Consider the following 19,693-nt stretch of genomic DNA (forward strand, 5'->3'; position numbering starts at 1 on the left):
GTACCCACCTTGGAAAATAACCCAATTAGAGTATTTATGTGGTTAAGTGAGAAACGTGGGCTCAAGCTGCTTTCTCAGCTTGTTCCTAACATGGTACCTGAATCAGTAAGTATAATAACTGGGACAATAAGGCTGTTTGAATGGGTTCATTGTACAGTCAGAAATGTAGCAACAGCCACAGAACATGGTTTTACAGTAGGTGTAAAATCAGACAATACTTCCCTTACATTCTAGATCACAAATACAGCTTAAAACTGCTGGACTCGATGCTATGTTGTCTGTTACATCTGTTCCAAGTTCCGTTTTTTGTGCCAGATCTCTCAATGGACTTACCCACACAGCTTCTTTATTCCTATGATCCCATATAGATTTGTGTGAAAAAAAGATATCACATTGCTTCAATCAGCCAAGACATAGAAATGAAATTTGAATGTTTATATACCTTTGTGAATATGTGGGGGTTTTATTCTTAACTTGAAGATCTCAAATGCCAGATCTTTGTTGTTGTTGGCATTTTAAAATTACACCAGTACAGATTCCTCTATCGAATTACAGCTGTTAACTAAATGAACTCAACATCATGACGGAGGCATACAAAACACAATTTCAACCAAACTAAAGCCCTATAATCAGATCAAGGAAATCTGCAATTCCTCATTTCTTAATGAAGTGCTTGGGAGGTCTCTCAAACACACCTTCCCAAATCTAGGCAACAAAAGAGTATCTTCAGACCTACTGCCAGTTTTCTTTGCATTACAGTCCCCATTTTCCCTTTGGCAGAAAGGAAGTGGCAGCAAAACACTGATTATGGATTTCCTCTACTAGTTTACTTTTTCTTTATATTGGATCAGTTTGGGCTATTTCAACAGAGACTAATAAATGTTTATGAGTGATTCCCTGCTTCCCAGAGGGACTAAGGGACATTTGCAAGTTCCTCAATTCTTTACAAAATAAGCCCAGAAAAAAGCATATCATAGGGAAAAAACAGGTTATTCAACGCCCACAGCAAAATTTGGCATGTGTACTCAGTTCTTGTTTGTAGAAAAGACAATCAGAAAGTATTTCCCCATGGAAAAAGAGCATGAAGACTGTACAACTAAGGAATTATGCATGAGGTGGCAGAGTTGTAAGCCTTTACATTTTTTATTTATTCAGACATCTTGCAGCTGAGGATGAAAGAACCAGTGAATGAAAAGAAATCAGTTTTCTCATTATTATAACATAATAAAAAGCCATGTGAAAACTTTTGTCTGTTATTTCTGGTTCTCATTGTCCCTACTGAGCAATTGAACAGTTGAACAATAAAATGTAAGGCAGACAGAAGAGGCTGTGAAAATTTTAAAAGATTTTTCTAAGTAAAGTATTTCAGATTCATATGTACTGGAGCATATTGAAAGACTAGAACTCCAGCCTTCTGTGGCACTCAGTACCACTGTCCCAGTGACCAGGAAACTGACAGGAACTACTTAATAAATATTAGTATTATAATAGCTACAACTTGATACTTGCTATCGTATCTTAGGTACTGATTTTCTTTTCTGTCTTAATTCTTTGTCCATTACCACCAATATTTTAACTACAGATTATAAGGCTTCATAAAAAATGTCTCGTACATGCAAGTATTTCAGAGTCATGTATGGTCTTCATTTATAGTATATATCAGTTCTTTTTTTTTAAGAACTATATTGAAAGCAACAAAGCTCAGAAGCCCTATCAAATTGACATGTACACAGCAAAGTAGTGATTAGGAGTCTCATTTAATCTTTTAAGTTAATTTACCTGTTGATCAGTTGATGTACGCTGCTGAACTGCATCATGGCTCACAGAGCCTTTTTTGACTTGTATTCTGCCAGGTGGAGGAGGAGGAATCACACCTGAATATGAAGCTGGGTTATCAGCATCTGAAGAATACAAGGCTGTGTGTCTTGATTCTTGTTCATTCTTTGATGCAACAAATCTGGGAAGAGGGAGGTCCTTTACTGTTAAAAAAATACAGTAGGCAATTTACTATACATAAGTATGATGCTTAAAAGTAAAAATGCAGTTCTATTTTGAAGTTAAAGTTTCACATATGAATCAATTCCTTACACACAAAGACTGCTGCTATAGTCAAGCCAACACCTGGCAGTTGAAAAAAAGCAAATACCTATTGTGCATTATATTTCACGATCCCGCCACCCAAGTTCTAACTTTGGTATACAAAAATGACTTCACAGAGCTCCACTACAGTTTTGAACAACTGTGCATTAAATGAAGCAGCAATCAGAAAATCTGGATTTAGGTAATTTTTTCTTAGTTTTGTCATCACTTCATTACTGAAATGTGATTTTCAAAATTTATCTACCATTTCTAGAACCTATATAGAATTAAGAGTCTTCATACAGAATGGTTCATCAGCAAAAAAAATACTAAAATACTGCCATATGTTCAGCATGATCATCTGATGTCATGTTTATAGTTACAACAGAAAATACAATCTAGTCATATTGCAAACACTGCAACTATTGCTTAAATACATCTGTGTATGCCTTTCCACAGAAAAGCTAAATTAGCTAATTGGGACACAACTGGGAACATCCAAATATCATCTAATTTTGTTATGAACATCTGAAAAACAAAGTTTCTAAAAAATGTTAGAAAGCTGTCAGCTCTATGTGCAATGGTGCAGAGTAGTCCGATATAAAGATGAGCCTATGTAAATCTTCAATTCTCCACTGCAAGACTTCTACCATTTTTCTGAATCCCAACCACAACCTTCTTACTGTTCCACTTGGAATAAACATAAATCGTGAATTCGCTACACAGGTTACTTGGAAATTATTTTTCCAATACAAAACAAAATTACAAGGATGGCTCAAGTCTAATTTCTCTTGCTGACAGCTTACATCAATTACTTTTGGTACTGAAAATGAGTCAGTGGTATTACCAACTATATTAAAAATATAAGATGAAATTGCGTATCATTTATTACATTAGCATTGTACCACATGCTGCAGCAGGGAAGTTATTTGTGTAACAAAATAAAGAACAACAGCCAGTCAAAAAGTGAAAAAGTCATTGCATTCAAGTGAAAAATTGTTTGTTCTCAAAACAAGGAATAATACAGACACTAAGTGATCCAACTGACAGAGGGGAAATCTGTGCAATCAGCTGTTCCAACATGAAACTTTGGTAGGAGTTCTCCAGCATGATTTCATAAAATAATAAGAGGACTCAGAACAAACACAAAATACTCTATTGTCTTCTTTAAAAACAAGACTAGATAAATATAGGTTTGTTTAGCTGTACTAAGTTCCTACACGGCTAATCTGCTATTTTTACCTCTCTCCTCTCTGAGTTTTCCTCATAATGGCAGAAAAACCTCATTTCAACACTACAGCATTTGTTACCCTTCAGAAATCCCTCAATTATAAATGGGATAGCTGTTATGAATGGAACTAATCCTTGATACTGAATTAAAAAGGTCTCTGTACTTTTTAAGCCCACATCCTTCCTAACATTTTCATCCACCAAACCCAACATATCATACATAGAAAACAAATATTACTTTGAAATAGACATTGCTCATTTATGTCTCAATTTTTAGCTTCCTGGAAGGAAAATTTTCTGGGACAGCAAAGGAACAACAGCTTTAGAGGCTTGTAGTATAATAACTATGCCAGTATTCTTACTATATGCACATCTGAGTAATCAAAAAAGCATGCACTTAAGAATCAATTGGACCACTCTTATGTTGGACTTAGTATCCAAAATTTCACTGAGTTTCCATTCAGCATAACTCAGATAAAGCAAGCTTCTGGTCCAGTGAAGAGAGACACAACAATGAGCAAAAGAAACAAGAAGGGGAAAGAAAATTCTGAGTGAATAAAACTAAGAAAATCAATGAAACATGCACAAAATGTACAGTTAAAATGTAGATGTCCATAAATAAAACATTTAATGCATTTAAAATGTTTTACTTCAAAGAAAGAATATACAGTTTAGTTTGGGATGGCTCTAACAGTTCCTCTTCAAGACATCGTGGAATGGACTGTGGGGAGAACCCAGTTTTCAAAGGAAGGTAACACAAGCTCAGAATCATTTCATGAGTCTTCAGCCTGCTGCATTTTAGATGTTACAACAACACTTGAATCATTCTAGAAGCAGGAAATTCATAGATAGGACTGAACTCCCCCCAACCAAGGCAACAGACCATAGCTAAAAACAGTTAGTGCAAAAATAAATGTTCTGTCTACTGTACTTGGTGTATTTAGGAGGTTTGGTACCATTTACAGAAAATTATTCCTAGAAGTCCCAAAATCATTACAAGTGTTTCTAGTATTGTCATGAATCAAGGAAATATATGTTAGTATAAAGGTTCAAATGGGCTGCTAATTTTACAGCAATGTATTTTATATTTTGGATTTAACTCTGTACCTTTATTTCAATGTTTTCCTTCAAATTTCTTGTGATTTTTCTTTTCCTTTTTTTTTTAATAGAAAAGCTCCTTCTGATTAAGGTATCTTGCAGTAAAACAAAACCTAGCTTATAAAAACCCTGGAAAAACTACATACAGATTTGTCTTTGCCTTCTTCAACAGGCATTGGATGAGAAACTCCACAATTTCTATATCATGTTCCAGTTCTATCAGACATTAAGAGTAAAAAGTTCTTTTTCCAGCTTTCTCATTCTAGGGTATTCTGCTACAACGTGCTAAAGCTTTAGATTTGGGAACATTCATAAGGAAAACTGGGGAAATGGTTTCTAAGCACACGGTGACTTATGAGCACAAAGGTACCTGAATACTAGCAAAATGTTGACTAAAACAAGGCACTTTTCCAAAAAGCTACAAAAACTCATGAAAACAGTATATACAGTTTGTATGAGCCTAGAATAAACACAACTGCAAAAGTGCACACAGTGATTCCTTTCTTTTTCATGGCTTTGTCAAATACTTCAGTTATACCAGATTGCTTTTAATATTGCCTCCTTAACTACTCTGTTTAATCTATATCCTTTAAATGTAAAAAACTCTTAAGATTTTTTTAAATGACTAGTATATAAAATTATATCATAACATGTATTCTACAAACATAAAATCTACTAGGGAAGTCAGCTTAACACAGAACTGCACTCCACAGACATTTTTAACTGATGAGTTGTATATTAACTGCACTGCAAGGGCTACAATGACTTAAAACTCACTACTTCAACTTCCTAAGTCTCTTTTCATCTTACAGAGCAAGAAGGAGATGGAATCACTTACTTCATTCAGAAGGCTACAATAGAGCCTTATATCAAAGCTTTTCCTGCTGTTCTGAACCATCTTCCTAGACTAAGTCTTTCTCATGTTCCTACTTCACTACCCACACCACAGCTGACCTTTGAAAAGTAGGATACCAGGTGATTTGACTAATAACAAACTTCAAAGATCTTCTGCAGGTCAGGTTTTTCACTAGAAAAAAATTCTTAAACTAATCTTGATATTTGAACCAAGAAGAAAAAAAACTGTCAAGCCAATTGCAAAGAAATGCAACTTAAAAAAGATAATCTTTTTTGTCACAATCAAGGCTTCATAAACCCCAGAACTACAAAAGCCTGAACATGATGCATTCTTTTCCTTCCAATTCACATTGCTCCTATTAGTACTTTATTCAGAGGATACAGCACACAAATTCTCCCATTAGTAATCTAATCTATAGAATTAACTTGTATCTAAGTACAAGTTGTTCATCCAGCCCATGATGAATGCAATACTTATTCAATGAGTAAGGTATTTCACCTCGTATATAATGCATGGGAAGAAAATACACTCTCAAAAGTCTCTCCATATTTTTTAAGTTAGCAACATGTATAAAAATATGTACTTTACTAATTTACAAGGTTACTCTGTAAGAATCTGCGAGCCAATTATCAATAATTCCACTTAACAACTCAATCCCCACCCCCGATCCTGTGATTTACCTGTATTTAAGCTTTCCATTCTTACAGGGAGACCAGACTGGGCCACAGCAACAAGTTTCAAAGCAATGTAAAACTGACTTCTTCCAAAATAACCAAGTCTTGTTGCACCACAGAGCTCCATAATCTGAAATGAAACACAGTTACTTGTAGAAAGAAACTTTAAATGCAAGTGCTTTACCGACGTGGTATCATACATTTCAAAGTAGCACGCCATGTATTTATTCAAACACTGGCTGCACCCTCTTCACACCGAAGATCTGCAATCTTACTGAAGGTGCATTCCTGCTTGTGCCAGGTCACTGATAAGATACTAAGAATGACACATCCCAAATTAGCCTCTCAGAGGTAAATGACCCAGACTGCCCTTTTATCTACCTAGCAGTCATATCTATACTGCCATGTTCCAAATGAGGCACAAGGATGCTCTTGGAACATCATGCTGGAAGACTGGTTGAAGTAGATGGCATCACTGCTTCTCTCTTCTCAACCAGTTGCAGGCTTTCCATCATACCAGATAATCTGATTGACAAGTACCCTTGGTAATCCTACTGTTTTCACCTTCAATATGTCTAGAAATGGCTTCCAAGCAGACTTACTCCACAATTTCTCAGCAACCAAACTGAAGCTGACCAGGCTGCAGTTCCCCAAACTAACCTTCCTTTCCATTCTGAAGACGACTGCAACATGTCTTTCTTCAGTCCCCACCCTTGATCTCCACAACTATGCAAAGAGAAAATGGCTTGCAATGCCATTAGCTAGCTCTCTCAACGTGCTCAGTAGGATCCCATCTAATCCCATGAACGTGGTATTTCCCTACAGATCCGTCTTCTTTTTATAGTACTACTGGTTTCCCTCCTTCAATTTCATCTCTAGGCACAAAAGTCCACAAGACTTTGCCTGTGAATGTCAATGTAGAGAAGGCACTGAGAATTTCAGTCTCATTTACATCCATTGGCATTAATTTCTGTCCTCACTCTTCCCACCAGAGCTCAGTCATGTTCCCTTTTTGGCAAACCTGGTCTCTTGCCACAGCTGCTCATTTCCAAACTACTGGGAGTTAGGCAAGTTTCAACTGAAAAAGTGAACTACATTTTCACATAGCAACAACTGAACCACATGATCCACAAACAGTTAAACCTGTGTGCTTCAGCAACTCCATAGAATGGATCAGATGGCTTTACCAACCACACCTGGACAACATACAGCTCAACAAAAAGCTGCCAGGGATCTCTTTGCCATGCACCAGGATTCCAGGACCTCATGAAAACAAACTGCTTTAAAACCTGTCAGGGAAGGCATGGGAAGTTGACAAACAGTTCCAAAGAAGTTCCAAGAGAATCAGCAGGTACAGGGCTGTACACGCAAATCAAATCCTCCTGGACAGGAACAAGTTGTATTAAATCACTTGGCTACGATGCAGGCATTTTGAGCCTGTGGAACCACTAGGCAGTAATGGCTTTGTGCAATTTCAATATTTCAATTTGTTCTGAACTACAAATTACCTTGTCTGCAGATAGTCAGTACTGCCAGACTGAAAAAACCCCTTGAGCTAAACCCAGAATTATTTAATTAAGCTACCATGATGGATAAGTATTAGAAAGGCAAGCACTGATTCAAAATAAATATATATAAATGCAGAAATACACCAGATAAAAGTATCAAGAAAAGGAAAAAGGATAAAAAAAACCAACAAAACAACAAAGCAGCAAAACAGAAACCCAAAAAACAACCACACAAAAAAACCCCCAAACACCAATCTCCCCTTCCTCCCTAAAAAGCAAAAAGAAGTGTTCTGTTGCTGCTGAACAAGTAGGTATCAAATTCACCCACAGACAGCTAAGGGAGTCCTGTATTTCAAATACAGAATATAATCCAATCAGAAATACTACTGAAAGTTGAGTAAAATGATTAAATGCAAATATCTTGTGGAGATTCCTCTGCAGACTGACAGCATGCTTGAACATACTCAGAACAGTGTATCTATAATCTCCCTGAAGAAGGATTTGAAACATTCAACAGGTAATAAGCTATTCTGAAGGGGAGAATAATAATAAAAAAATAATCAAGGGATTGCTTCACTGAGATTTAGGTTTTCATCTTCTTAGGAAGAGAGAGGATAAGGAATTTCCTTTAACTCTTCAAGTACTGCAGAGCCACCTACAAAACGAAACACTTCACAACTGTTTTAATCTCCTTAGACACAAAGATCCTGAGATCACAGAACTTCCATCAAACAGAGTAAGGCCAACAACTCTGTGAAGCTCCAGAATTGCTGGAAGTTGTTGATATCAAAAATACCAAAAAAGCCCACCAAAACAACAACAAAAAACACCTTCAGTGCAGTAGCTGTAAATTATGAAATTGTGCACTTTGTCATTGCACTGTGAGAGCAGCATCAGCAATATGAGGAGCTGGTATAAAACAGACACATATAGGAAGCAGTATAGGTTGTCAAATGGCACCATTCTAGAACTCTTACAGGTTTACAATAAGAGGCCCTTGAACTTGGAAAGGTTTGTGAACCAAAAAAACTTAAAACTTCAGAACCTTGGTAAATTCCAGGTAAAATGGAACAAATCACATTTGTATTCAAAGCAATGAAATGCACTCTCCTGAACTGGGAAAACCTCTCTGGAAGAATCTTCTAGAAGATCACAGTCTCCCTAATCTCGAGTTCTTCTACAAGGCAAATCAAGCCCATTACCTGTAAACATTATTCATGCAAAGGTACAACAGTATTTAAGCAGGAATGACTTCAATGATAAAACAGTAAATGAAGCAACATGCACGCCACCTACACAGTAAAGATAAAAATATTTGAGAGTTACTGAAGTACCTTCTGTTCCAGACCACAGGGTGGTAAGAGGCAAGACCCGAAGACAATTTTTGCTGGAAGTTACATGTATGGTGTGTGCTGGTGGGAGGGGGGAGTGAACAAACTTAGAGGAGGACCTTTTGTGTCTTCTTATCTGAACAGGACATTAACAATTTGCATGTTTCTATTGTTGGTGTAAGACTTTTTTAAAGTCAATAAACACAGAGAAACCCTACATAGAATCACAGCACAGCTGAGCTGGGAAAGGCCCTTGGGAGATCTTTGCTCCACTCTCCCTGCTCAAGAGAGGCTCAGCTTCAGCAAGTTGTTTTGGACTGTATCCAGCTGAGATTTTAAGTATATCCAAGTAGTGAGACTCTACAACCTCTCTAGGCAACCTCTTCCATTGTGTGATCACCTTTACAGTAAGAAAGTTTCTTTCTATGTTTAAATGAAACAATTACCATGAACAGTATCATGTAAACTGTGCACCAGAAATATAAAACAAGTTTCCATATTCATTTTCCAAGATTTGATACACACGTGAGTTAAGCCAGACCATATGAATATACCTATGTTTCAGTATTTAGAATATGCTTTTGAGTTTTACTGTACATATGAACAATAACCTTTAAATTAAAACCAAGCAATAAATTTTTTAAAAACCTTATTTTTACTTCAGATAAAGATAAAAAATGAAATAGAATAGCTTGCTTCAGTTTTGTTAGTTAATAAAAAAATTTAACTAATTATGAACTGATTTCAATTCACAGTTTATTATCATATCAGTGTTATTTCTGTATCTCATATGTAGGAGTTAATTGATGGAAATTCTAAAGCTCTATGCAAACTTAACCATTAAACTGATACAACAGGATGCTACAGTGCACTGTTCTACACAGGTGTCCTCCTGAACTCAGGTAATCCACTCACTCCAGCGACTACAAAAATTAACCCTATATCTAGAGAGGAACATAATTCAGGGATGTATAAGAAGTTGAAAAAATGTTTCCTAATAATTGCTATTGTAGCAGGGAAAAAACCCCATAAAACTGCCATAACTACATACTGAAGAACCATGAAAAACTCCCTCACTCATTTTTAACTAGATTGAATAAACATCTTTCCTCACAATTCGTTACCATCTACTTTTGTTATTCTGCAACCACTGTTAGATCAACTCCTGTCACTTTATTTATATCAATCTGCCTCACTAATTGCAGACCAGAGCCTGGCACCGTTTTCTAATTACAGACTCTCACCTATCGTCAAATGGACAAAACAATAGTGATTAGTTTGCTAATATTAGTTAGAATTTTTAACTTCTCTTCAGAAAAACCTTACTTTACAGTAGCTTCTCAGATGCAACAGTTGTTGACAGCACTGTGCAGCTGGAACAAGACAGAGAACTGACAAAGATCCTTCTTTTGATGAGTTATTTTTAACTAAGTCAAGTCTCTGACCCAGTTCTCTGCATCACTCCACAAACCCTGGCACATGGTGGGGCACAAGAAATGAAAACAATTGTAGACAGAACAAAAACATGCCACTAAAAGAAACAGTCCAAGTATTGCTCTGAATTCTACGTTTCAGCACATGACAAACATTTAAAGTCTTAAATCTATCCAAAGATCAATTGCAAAATGCATCTGTGAAGGATAATAAATAATGCTATATTTGATATTCAGTAAGTGTGAAGCAGGAAGTATTCACGTGCTGAATAGCAAGTATAAAATTACCTCTAATAAATACATTTATCTTAATAGGTACTTTTGAAGCATAACAGTAAATACAGTTAATTAGTTCATACTAACAATTCCAAGGCACAGACTATATTTAGGACATTGCTGTACTTTGTATAACAAATAGTAAGGTCTTCCTTTTACGTCTTACTGATTGTTCTACGAAGATGGATCTCAGTCAATGCCACAAACCTGGCTTCAGAACACAAGCCTTGAAAGAAGTAAGACCGATAGTATTGGAGGACTTCCAAGACAACACACGCTCCTTGGCAATGAACTATTTACAGTCTCTTACTGTCTGAGCTTCTCCTAATACTTCTCCGCCCTTGATTCTCACACTGCACATATCCACAGTGGAAACAGACTGCGAAAATACCATCAGGAAGAAAAAGCTACTCATTGGCTTGGACGATTAATTCTCTATAGATACTTAGAACTAAACATCCTCATTCCATAGGTCATTTCAGGTTCAAACATACACCTGTTTCAGTTAAACGAAATTTCAGAATTCATCACATCAGAAATAAAAATCAGATGTTCAAAAACTGACCCAGTATTTTAAACCTCAGAGAAATTATTCTGCCCCTGTACTTTGGGATCTGTTTTACAGGCATGTCCCCTTCCCGAGTAAGAGTTGGCAGATTTGGAGTCATGCTTACACTCTGATAAGAGAAAAGCAGCAAAAAGCACTGGAAATTTAAAACTCTGACAGATGCACATAAATTCTTAACAAGTGAATATGCTGAACACCACACATACAAAAAAACCTCACATAACTTTCATGACTATGGCACTTTTTGAACCAGTTATATTTTAGGTCATTCCTTACCTCAACCCATTCCGAAAGTGGTCTGTGACACACCCTGCTGCTCCTGGAAGCATCGGGGATTAGCCTGATTTATCAGACACCTCCTAATGCAGTAGCTTTGGTTTTTCCATTTGCAATCAAAGTTTGTGGTCTTGCTAACAGCTCCTACAAAAGCTGCTACAAGCTCTACATGAGTCTTACCTGCAGTCTCTCACGCAGAGCTCCACAGCTCTCCAGAGGACAGCAGTTCCCTTCTTGATTTGGTAATACATGGTGACCACCATCAATCAATCAAGATGAGGCAGATGCAGCCCCACATGCAACTACAAAAGAGTCTAAGATACTGACTTAGAAGCATCACTTTTCAAATATGTATTCATAGACTGTCCTGCCTGACTATAACTTAAATTGTTGCCAAATAGCCTCAAAAAGAGGGCAGAATAAAAAACTGTATGCCTTTCCAATATGCTCAATAGCACCAACAAAGGAAAAATCCAGACAGCTAGAAGAACCCTTGCTTTGAGAACAACTACTGTCCTCCCAAATAAAAAGCCACACCTGGAAGACCTCAAGGGAGAGTTGCTCTTTGCTTGTGTTAAGATTCTCTCTACTGTTTTTCTGGCAGAGCAGGTGTTCATGAGAAAGGTGCTTTACAAGCAAAAATGGTAATAAAGCAGACAGAAGAACTGGAAATAAAAAAAAACCAAACCAAAAAACAAAGATGAAGTAGCAAAATACATCCTGGGGATTTATGAGAATCATTTCTAATTTTTGATGCAAAAAGACATGTTCTTTTAAAATGAGATACTCCACATACCTGTCTTCTCCCACTTTGTAATTCTATGTTACTGCTTAACCTAAGCAGCCCCTCTCTCCTCTGCTCTCAGCTGCATGATTACCCACTCCTGAGCACTGTTGCTCATCTGTCAGGTCGAACAATTACTCCACTCACTAAGCCAACAAAAAGTTACTCTGTTAGTTATTTGCTCTTTTATTAAACTGAATCTGTCTACTGCACAACCAACGAACACTTCAGCAGATGTTAAATTATTTACTCACAAGCTTTCTTTAGACTAGAAAAAAGCACAGGTTTTTGTGAACAAACTGCAATGAATTGGTATAATACCCATCTCTCACTGGTCAACATCAGATGCTGAGTACTTGTTTTTATGGTTGAAGTTTATGTTTTTGACAATCAACCCTGAAGCAGAAATGGAAAATAAGCCCCACTGGCACACATGGAATGATACTCTTCATCTCTAATCTTTTGAGGCACTTGATCTTATTTTTGCAATAATTAAAAATACAACTGAATACTTATGAAAACTAACCAAGTTTGTCCTTATTTAATGCATTGCCTGCTTGATCTTATGGTTGCAGTTCATCTGAGTAAATAACTTCTTAAACTTTGCTGATCTTCAAAATACAATTTTGTTCCTACAACATAAACCAAAGAACAGAACTACTTGCATATAAATAGCAAGAAAGCACGTAGCTTCAGCAGGCACCGGAGGGATATTTTACAGGTGTTCTAATTGTGGATGCTCCCAACAATGCAGCATTAAGTTGAATATTTTTCCTGTAATGCTAAATGCTGAAGAGAGCAACATTTATAGAGACACTTTGATTCTCTTCAGACATTCTTTGTAACTGAAGCATTCCAGTGATTGGTAGTCCCTACTAATAATTATTTTCTTTCTTTTTCAGTTTTAACATTTTCTCCACACATCACCTTTCATTACTGTACCAGAACAAATGTAACACAGCAGAATCTTGCAGAATAAACACAAGCTTCTGGCTTTTTGCTAATGTAAAATGAAGATTAATGCATTCTCTGATCCCAGAATTAGTGGTCATGCTGTGGCCCGGACAAACAGGACTCTTCTGTCTTGTTCCTGTTATTCCTGAGCACATTCACACAAGTTTATCTGAAACTACTGTGCTCATTACTTTAAGCTGCTTTTCCATCTCAATCTTTTTTCCTCTGAGAATCAATCTGAGCAGTGTTAATTAGTTACTTAGCTTTGCACTGCTCTTCTTCTCCTGCAAGCCTTAACAATGCGTCTATCAAAGTTTAAACAAACTTCTGTTAAAGTTCTAAAAACTGCATGTTTACAGAGCTACACTGGAGACTCAGCTGCCAGGACTTAAGTTTTAATTGATTTAAGAAACTTCAGGAAAAAAAAAACAAGTAATACACTATTGCAGTAATAACTCTCTTTTCTGCAAAATTCCTGACTACTAGTCTGCAGGAGCATGTCAGCACCAAATGCTAAATTTTACACAGCTCAGTCCTGGTCACTCTTTTCTGGGATTCCTGAAGTCGAAAGATATTTTCAAAACTGAGCCTACTCATTGATCTACTACCATATTTCAGAAGCATTTTAGATGTCAGAAGTCAATCACTCTAGAAATTCAGGTCAGACTGTCATCTTTTCTGAGTCCTTTAACCTATCAAAACACAGTCCTTATACACAGACAGACATGCCTAAGTTATTATGTACTTTTTGTATAACAGCTGTAGGGACAGTTTAACTCTTTAGACACTACAGGTGGAAAAACAAGCAAGTCATGACCATGATGCCAACTCAGTATATTAGCTTAGAAAGAATGACATGGCTGGCTTAAGAATATTCTTATGGTCTACAGAAATGCTAAAGTAAAAAGGGTGGGGAATATATTCTTGTATTAATTGTTATTGAAATTCCACTGAGAAAAATCTGATAGTCAACATATTTCTCTCACAGTCACTTCTGACTCCAAAATCATTTAAACAAGTGCAGAAGTCCAGTTTGAAATCTAGGAACTCCACAAGAAAGACTAACCTAAACAGCAAATATTTATGATCTAATAGGTGTGATACTTGTCTGCAAGGACTAATTTTTGAAAGCCAGCAAATAAAACTGAAAAGTCATAGAGACTGCCAGGAAAGTTCTGTAATTTCACAGTATCTGCAGTAATATTTAGTGAAGATGAGACTAAAATGAAGGCATGTTTGCAATTTTTCACTTTCAGTGAAATACATAAAGCTTCTAATACAAAAGAATCATCTTTACAGAAAAAAGACCAGGTTTGTAATCCATAATTTTATGCAGCTAACTTGATTCTAAGACAGCTGTATGTCCCAAAGGCCCTGATGTTTCCTATTTTAGAATTCTATCCAGTCATGTCAGAAAGGGTATTAATCATCCCTGCTGTCATTTGACAGCAAGCACATTTAAAAAGTTTTCAAACAAAGCTGAGCTGTGATACTTGAAATTAACTGAGTGCAATGTTGGCATACAGAACTAGGAAGGCTTTATTTACTATGTCAGTGACTGTACAGTCTGAACGCCAGTCAATTTCAAAGGCTCAAAACTAACTGCCCTATGAAATCCACTGAAAACAAATATAAGTCTAATAGACTTAATCTACACTCCTAAAGTTCTGCCATTAACTTCCTGCCTTTTGTTTCAAAAACAATGAGTGTTCTCTGACTAAATGCTGCTGAGATATTCAAACTAATTAAATGTAAAAAGAAATTTATTTGCAGCCCACTACAGTCTCTGTGAATGCAACATCACTAAATATTTTTTACCAGAACTCTGCAGAAACTCAAAGCACATTTCACAGCATACACAGCAGACTAAGCTATGTCTGCCACTAGCAGAAAGTAGACTGCTTATATATCTCATTAATGAAGGCAAACCTACTGCTCAGCTGGAAAACAAAGTACTCTATTACAGTGACATTTGAAGAGAAAAAAATGGGTAAATCACAAATTGGATATTCCCAACTGCAGATCCAGGCACTGTTTCTGTTTACAACAGATTTCTAACAAGTCTTATTTCCTAAAGAAGTACTGGGATACAGCATATGTATGTGAAAATATCCTTCAAATATAAATATATATAAATTTTATACATAAATTATGGGAGACTATAATCACAAAAGGTTACAGACTCGCCAACTTCAAGGTGCTCAGACTAACAAAATACCAGATTATTAAGAAAACTGCTTGAAGTTAGAGGTTTCTACACTGGAAGAACACCTTGATAATGACCTGATGCAAATATTGCCTCAGAAGAAATCTGAGATTTTATTTTCAAGTGTCACATGAAAAAGATTTAAGTTTTAAAATAATAATAAACTACCCAAAACATATGGAAGTGATGCCTTTTTTTTTTTTTAATTTGGGCTTTTTGAAGACTAGTTACAAGTCAATATAAGGACAGGAAACCTTCTTACACAGTACACATATTTTAAAGACCTGCATGTAGTATTTCTGAATATACTCCAAACCCGTATCACTGAAAGGAAGGCATGGAATTCACCATGCATAAATAATTTTAACTTCTTACCCCAGCAGTTCTGAAAGGATAATAAATTTCACAAATTAACCAGAATGAGTTTGTCTTCTGCATGTCTCTATCACATAGGTAATCCCAAGTATGCCTGGCTCAGCGTCCATTTAAACCTGGCATTTAGTAGACTCTGATTTGACAAACAGGTAGTCTTTCTGTAGGAAAAAATCACTGAAATAGTAACTGCAACAGTAAAATCACTGTGAACAAGCTTTTATTTTCTTAGATGCCTTTCTTTCAACATCCATGTTCCAATAAGGAAGTCAAATTTTTAACTCAAGAACCTGCTATTTCATTTTACCATGTTCTGCCTGTGGATTGTAATTTCATTTATAATTACGCTCCCTGTCAGCAGACGAGCTCTGGCATCTGTATGTTCTGTTCCCTATCCTTGCCAGAAGCTAACACCCCAAGAACAACAAAAGGCACCACACTCCTGCACCTCAGCTGTTTTCTTGCACAGTGCAGAAACTGTAGCTGGTGGATGAGGCTCTGGGCTCAGAGTCTGGACTTGTCACGGGTGCCACTTTCTTACAACTTTTGATGAGGCAGCAAACTCTGACAGAGAGCTGAGGCAGACGGCCAGGGACAGCAATTTGCTCCATCAATGACACAAGCACAATCAAAACAAATCTACCTGTAAAGACTCCATACAAACAAACAGGTTGACATTGGCCAGCTAGCCAAACCCAGGCTTTTGCACTTTTACTGGACTAATGCAAGCATACTACAACTGAAGAAACTGGGCATGATTGTACAATTCATCTGTAATGTCAAAGACTTTCCTAACAATAAATTAGAAATCAGATAAAATTGCTGTACAGTGCCTGCACTGAAGATGTCAACTCATTCATTTTAGAGAAAACACATTCCAATACTCATATTTGTTGTTTTATAATAATATTGCATTTTAAAGCAAGATAATTTCAGATGAGTATCATGTGCACAACTGATTTGCTTTGTGTCTTAAGAAGTAAGTTCATAAAACATTTTGTGATTAATTCACCTAAACAAGAATTCTACAAATTGAACAAGTGGAACAGCTGTTAGATTCATGCCATGCACAAGTACTGAACTGCACAATTCCTTTTTTGGCTGAGTGTAGCTTTTACAAGCAACTTCACCACCGATACAGAGACACCAAGAACTGACTTTATTAGCAGACCTACATAAGCATTTTAGATCAGATGTGAAATGTGCGTTGGAAGCCAATTTCCTGATCACACTCACCTGCCTGTGCAGCCACTCCAGAATAGGCAACTACATTTCTTTTGTATGAAGCTAATAGAAGATATACCCTAGGAGGGCACATAATGAATCCCAGCTAATGTTCAGTGTACAGGACCAGGAACTTTATCAAAGTTTTATCAGTGTACAGGAACTTTATCAAAAGGAAAGCTTCTGAAATCCATAAACAGTGTGGGTGACAGCTCCTCAGCATCACCCGTGTTGTCTCATACTACTTGCTAATACAAACACCAATGCACACGCAACTGAGCCATGAGCTGAGGCAAGTGAAAAATAACTTTGACAAAACCTTCTGACTTTTGGCTGAACATGCTCAGTCTGTCCAAAGGAAAGTCAGAGCCAGAATGAGGCAGCTCCAGCTTCCAGTGGTTTAAGCTACCATGAAACCCATGCTAGGTCACAACTGAAATACCCAATTGCTCTAGAAAAAGGAAAGTTCTCCACTACCCCCCGACAGCAGTTTTCCTGCCCCCTTTCTTCTGCCAGCACTGACATTCATTTAACTCCACTGTTACCTGATACAGAGTTATTTTCAACAAAAAACTGTGACTTATTTTCTGCCTACACAGCCCCTGATGCCACCATACAACAGCAGTGGACAGGCACTAATATCTTTGCAAGGAGAAGCAGGAACAAGTGGCTGGGGGAAGACTTAACCACCTCCTTCAGTGGCAACTCACCATTAGATTGGGTCAGGTGCAGTGTGAAATCACACACTGAGAGCAATGTGAAGACTCATTTAACCGTTGGGAAGTAGCTGAAGTTGTTATCCCAACACATGTACTTCTATTCACTGTTTTATGCAAGTCTTCTACCCTAGTGCTCATTTCAGGGATGTGCATAAACAGGAAGAAATACAGGTTAAGAGCGGATGGTGTTCTCATACTGGTGTGGTATTTTTATTCTGGTAATAAGGCTGTCCTTTTGTATATGTGTACTAAGCAGATATATAGCTTTTGTTTTCCAGGATGTTGTAGCTTTGTATACAACAACCATAATTGTTTCAGTCTTCTACATGTTCATTTATCCCTATTTTATAGTCAGCTGATGGTGTCCCTTAGAGGCAGAAATGAAAATTATTAGGAACAATGAGCCACACATAATAACTTTTCCTGCTACGAGACAGATCTCTCAGACATAACTCTTCACAAAAAAGGTTGCATGTACATCCTTTAGACAACAAATTTACAAGCAAAATTATAAGTAAAAAAATGCAACTGTCCCGCATTTTCATTTCCAAGAGAATCAGTTCCGAATTACTCAAAGATGTCTACAGACCCATACTCCTGAAGATGAAAACTTTGAGGTAGTTCCTCATGACTACCTGGCCCCCTTGAGTTTGAAGAGCAACAATTTTATACATTGTTTTGCACACCTACAAAGGTACTTAGCATTCATGTGACTAGCACTGCTCTTGCATTCCAGGATTATGTAATGATTGAGTAACTGAATCAAGTTCCTTTCCCCAGAAGCATCAGGTGCTTCAAATGAACAGGTAAGAACACAGCCACCATGTGGTCAAAAGGAAATTCCACCTCCTTCACAGGGCTTCTTTATTTCTTCAGCTGTCTCATCTGGAGATTTAAGTTACAAAGTCTCAATTTACTAAGCATTAGATGTTACTTCCCTTCAAAGAACCCCAATCCAACATATTTATGTCTGTGTTAACCTGGGGTAGAGTCACACTTTAAAAAGAACATAAAATAACTAGACAACTAAATTCTTTTCCAAGTAGAAGGTACTTTACAGGTGACCAACAGTGATTGCACAAGATATTCTTAAATGGGTCAAACTGCTAAGGGCATTTTGACTTTCTCTGTATTATTTACAGTCTCATTCCTCAGGCAATCTAACATCTTGTTTGCCATTTTAACTGCAAGGTTTTCCTTGAGATTACTACAGTGATAAGCTAGGTCTGCTTCTTGAGTTAATTTATTTAGGACTCATGGAATGACGCCCGAGTAGTCTCTCTTCTTCAGATGCAATCTACTTTGCAGGAAAACATCTGACCTCCTCTGCAAAAGATAAGGATATAATCTGTGGATATTTCTGTTCAAAATTCCAAGTCTTTCAAAGTTCTTACACTAAATTCCTGCATAAAACAAAACCTGTAGTGCTAGTTGTCTTTATCTATACACTGATCCAAGCAAGTTTTACATAAAAGACATTTTAAATACAGCAAGCATTTAAACATTCACTTTCCTGGGGTGATTTTTGTGAAATTGGTTGGCCTCACTCAAAAAGCAGCAGTGGGTGGCCCTTGAGAAACCTCACTCATAATACTGAGCATGCAGGCTCTCTTAGGTCCAGTCTAGCAAGTCATCAAATAAGAGATTACTAGTTTTACCAGTAAGAACCACTTCTTACTCAGCCCTCTTCCACTTCATTGTATCTTAAACTCGTTTCAACAAACCAAGCTGCCCTTGGGAGGCCCAAAACACAACAACAGTAACCCTAGTCAGTAAGCGTTCTCCCAGTACTAAACTGCAGAATGCTGAAATTTGTATAATCAGTTTCTGGCAACAGTAAGTTTAATACTTTTGTTAAAAGGGCTGCTTATCTCACTAGGCTGAGGATGAAACCACATAAAAGGCAGCATGCCTTTTTGAATACAGCTTTACCCACAGCAGCTCAAAGGACTATACATAAACTTTAAAGCAGTGAACAGTGACAGAGGGAACTGCAGAAGCAGCAAATAAATACAAGTAGCTGTTCATAAGAATGGTTCACTGGGAATATGTTCCTCAAATAATTACACAAGCACAACATCAAAGCAGACTTTCCCTTTCCTCTC

General features: G+C 37.0%; 1 protein-coding gene across 8 annotated transcripts in view; it reads right to left on the bottom strand.

Moving 5' to 3' along the window:
- The window catches only part of REPS1 (RALBP1 associated Eps domain containing 1), a 58,906-nt gene that overhangs the window by 37,620 nt on the left and 1,593 nt on the right, over positions 1 to 19,693 (bottom strand). For 7 of the 8 annotated variants that reach the window (XM_071549183.1, XM_071549182.1, XM_071549184.1 and 4 more), the window contains exons 2-3: positions 5,944 to 6,067; positions 1,780 to 1,979 (exon numbers count right to left, since the gene is read on the bottom strand). In XM_071549183.1, the coding sequence (XP_071405284.1) occupies positions 1,780 to 1,979; positions 5,944 to 6,067 (324 nt within the window). Of the gene's footprint in view, positions 1 to 1,779; positions 1,980 to 5,943; positions 6,068 to 12,125; positions 12,216 to 19,693 lie in introns of those variants that run through there. The other variant, XM_071549186.1, reaches the window with a different exon arrangement.

Source organism: Pithys albifrons, chromosome 2 (genome assembly GCF_047495875.1).
Source record: "Pithys albifrons albifrons isolate INPA30051 chromosome 2, PitAlb_v1, whole genome shotgun sequence".
NCBI lineage: Eukaryota > Metazoa > Chordata > Aves > Passeriformes > Thamnophilidae > Pithys > Pithys albifrons.